The sequence below is a fragment of the Numida meleagris genome, unplaced genomic scaffold, assembly GCF_002078875.1.
Source record: "Numida meleagris isolate 19003 breed g44 Domestic line unplaced genomic scaffold, NumMel1.0 unplaced_Scaffold621, whole genome shotgun sequence".
Taxonomy (NCBI): Eukaryota; Metazoa; Chordata; class Aves; order Galliformes; family Numididae; genus Numida; species Numida meleagris.
Window position 1 is genome coordinate 12,820 of NW_018364836.1, and position 2,712 is coordinate 15,531.

Here is a 2,712-nt window from a genome sequence, read left to right on the forward strand (position 1 = left end):
GCCCGCGGCAACTCGCTGTGCGTGGACTGCGGGGCGCCCAGTGAGTGCGGGGACAGGGGGCGTGGGGGGACATGAGAGGCCATGGGGATGTGGGGTGACACCGGGGGACACAGAGATGTGGGGTGACATGGGGGGACGTGAGGATGTGGGGTGACGCGGGGATCTGAGATGACCCAGGGGGACATGGGGATGTGGGGTGACATGAAGAGACACAGAGATGTGGGGTGACACGAGGTGACACCGGTCTGTGGGGGTATGGGGCACACGGTGCCGCGGGCACGTGGGGCTGTGCAACATGTGGACCATGGGATGTGGGGTGACGTTGGTGACGTGGGGCCGTGGGCAACGCAGCACCATGGGTCAGGTGGTGCCGTGGGGCACACAGCGCCATCGACCACGTGATGCCATTGGCCATGCACTGCCATGGGTCACTCAATGCCATGGGTCACTCAATGCCATGGGTCACTCAGTGCCATGGGTCACTCAGTGCCATGACACACATGGTGCCATGGGTCGCTCAGTGCCATGTGTCACATGGGGCCCTGGGCCTTGCGGTGCCGTGGGTCACCCCGTGCCGCGCGGTGCTGACGCGGTGCCGCCCGCAGACCCCACGTGGGCCAGCCTGAACCTGGGCGCGCTGATCTGCATCGAGTGCTCCGGGATCCACCGCAACCTGGGCACCCACGTGTCGCGCGTGCGCTCGCTGGACCTGGACGATTGGCCCCGGGAGCTGACGCTGGTGCTGGCCGCCATCGGCAACGCCACCGCCAACAGCATCTGGGAGAAGAACCCGCGCGGCCGCTGCAAACCCACGCACGAGTCCTCCCGGTGAGCGGCCACCGGCACCGCGCCGCCACGCGGCCCCAGAGCCAGTGCCCCCCGGTGCCGGGCATCCCCAGTGCCACGTGGCTCCGGTCTGCGGTGCTGTGTGTCCCCAGTGCCGCGTGGCTGCAGTACATCCCCGGTGCCACGTGTGCCCGTTGCCATGCGTCCCCATTGCCATGTGGCTCCAACCTGCAGCGCCACACGTCCCCAGTGCCACGCATCCCCAGTGCTGTCTGTCCCCCAGTGCCACATGGCTCCGGTAAATCCCCATTGCCACGTGTCCCCATTGCCACGTGTCCCCATTGCCACGTGTCCCCATTGCCGTGTGGCACCAATCTTCAGTGCCACGTGTCTCCATTGCCACGTGGCTGCATTCCCCCCCCAGTGCCATGCATCCCTCAGTGCCCCGTGTCCCCCGGTGTCCCACGTGTCCCTCAATGCTCCACGTCCCTCAGTGCCACGTGTCCCCCGGTGCCCCACATCCCTCAGTGTTGTGCATCCCCCGGTGCCCCTCGTGTCCCTCAATGCCCCACATCCCTCGGTGCCAAGTGTCCCCTGGTGCCCCACATCTCCTGATGGCCACATCCCTCGGTGCCACGTGCCCCCGGTGCCCCACATCCCTCAGTGTCGCGCATCCCCTGGTGCCACGTGTCCCTCAATGCCCCACATCCCTCAGTGCCACGTGCCCCCGCTGCCCCCCACCCCTGACAGCCGCGTCCCCCCCCAGGGAGGAGCGCGAGGCGTGGATCCGGGCCAAGTACGAGCAGCGCCTGTTCCTGGCCCCGCTGCCGGTGGCCGAGGCGGCGCTGGGGGAGCAGCTGCTGCGTGCGGTGCAGGAGAAGGACCTGGAGGCCGTGCTGCTGCTGCTGGCCCACAGCAGGAAGGAGCAGCTCGGCGCCAGCGACGCGGAGCGCCGCACCGCCCTGCACGTGGCCTGCGACATGGCGCTCGTGGTCATCACCCAGCTGCTGGTGTGGGTACGTGGGGGTGGCGGGGGGAGGTGAGATTTGTTGTGGGTCGGTTGTGGGGCGCGTGGGGTGGTCATGGGGCGTGTGGGGTGGGCACAAGGAGCGTGATGTGGTCATGGGCTGCGTGGAGTGGTCTTGGGGCGCTTGGGATGGGCATGGGGTGTGTGGGGTGGGGATGGGGGATGTGTGTTGACCGTAAGGGACATGTGATGGCCATGGGGACATTTGATGGCCACAGAGAATGTGGGACGGCTGTGGAGGACGTGGTGTGTCCGTGGAGGTCATGTGATGGCCATGGGGACACGGGATGGCCATGGGGACACGGGATGGCCATGGGGACACGGGATGGCCATGGGGACATGGGATGGCCATGGGGACACGGGATGGCCATGGGGACATGGGATGGCCATGGGGACACGGGATGGCCATGGGGACACGGGATGGCCATGGGGACATGGGATGGCCGTGGGGACACGGGATGGCCATGGGGACATGGGATGACCATGGGGACACGGGATGACCATGGAGGACACAGAATGGCTGTAGGGGATGTGGGATATCTACGGGGGACACGCGATGGCCATGGGGACATGTGACAGCGATAGGGGACACGGGATGGCGGTGGGGACACGGGATGACCACAGGGATACGCAGTGGCCGTGGGGGACACGTGTTGGCCATAGCGGGCACGGGATGTCCATGGGAGATACGTGGTGGCCGCAGGGGACACGTGGCGCTGTGGGGTCGCCGTGGGCTCCGCCGTGTCCCGCTGACGCCGTGTCCCCGCAGTACGGCGCGGACGTGAGGGCCCGGGACGCTCATGGCCGCACGGCGCTGTTCTACGCGCACCGCTCCGGCAGCCGGGAGTGCGCCGACATCCTGCAGCAGCACGGCTGCCCCGGGGACGGCCCCCCCACCC

The 2,712-nt window shown here is 67.8% G+C and overlaps 1 protein-coding gene across 1 annotated transcript in view; it reads left to right on the forward strand.

Annotated features, from left to right (window-relative positions):
* Nucleotides 1–2,708, forward strand: part of LOC110391906 (arf-GAP with GTPase, ANK repeat and PH domain-containing protein 2-like) — a gene marked incomplete at both ends in the record, with an annotated part of 6,721 nt that extends 4,013 nt beyond the window's left edge. The window contains 4 exon segments of the mRNA XM_021383864.1: nt 1–40; nt 606–828; nt 1,553–1,802; nt 2,583–2,708. Coding sequence (XP_021239539.1) covers nt 1–40; nt 606–828; nt 1,553–1,802; nt 2,583–2,708 — 639 coding nt within the window.
* Nucleotides 2,709–2,712: the final 4 nt, after the last annotated feature.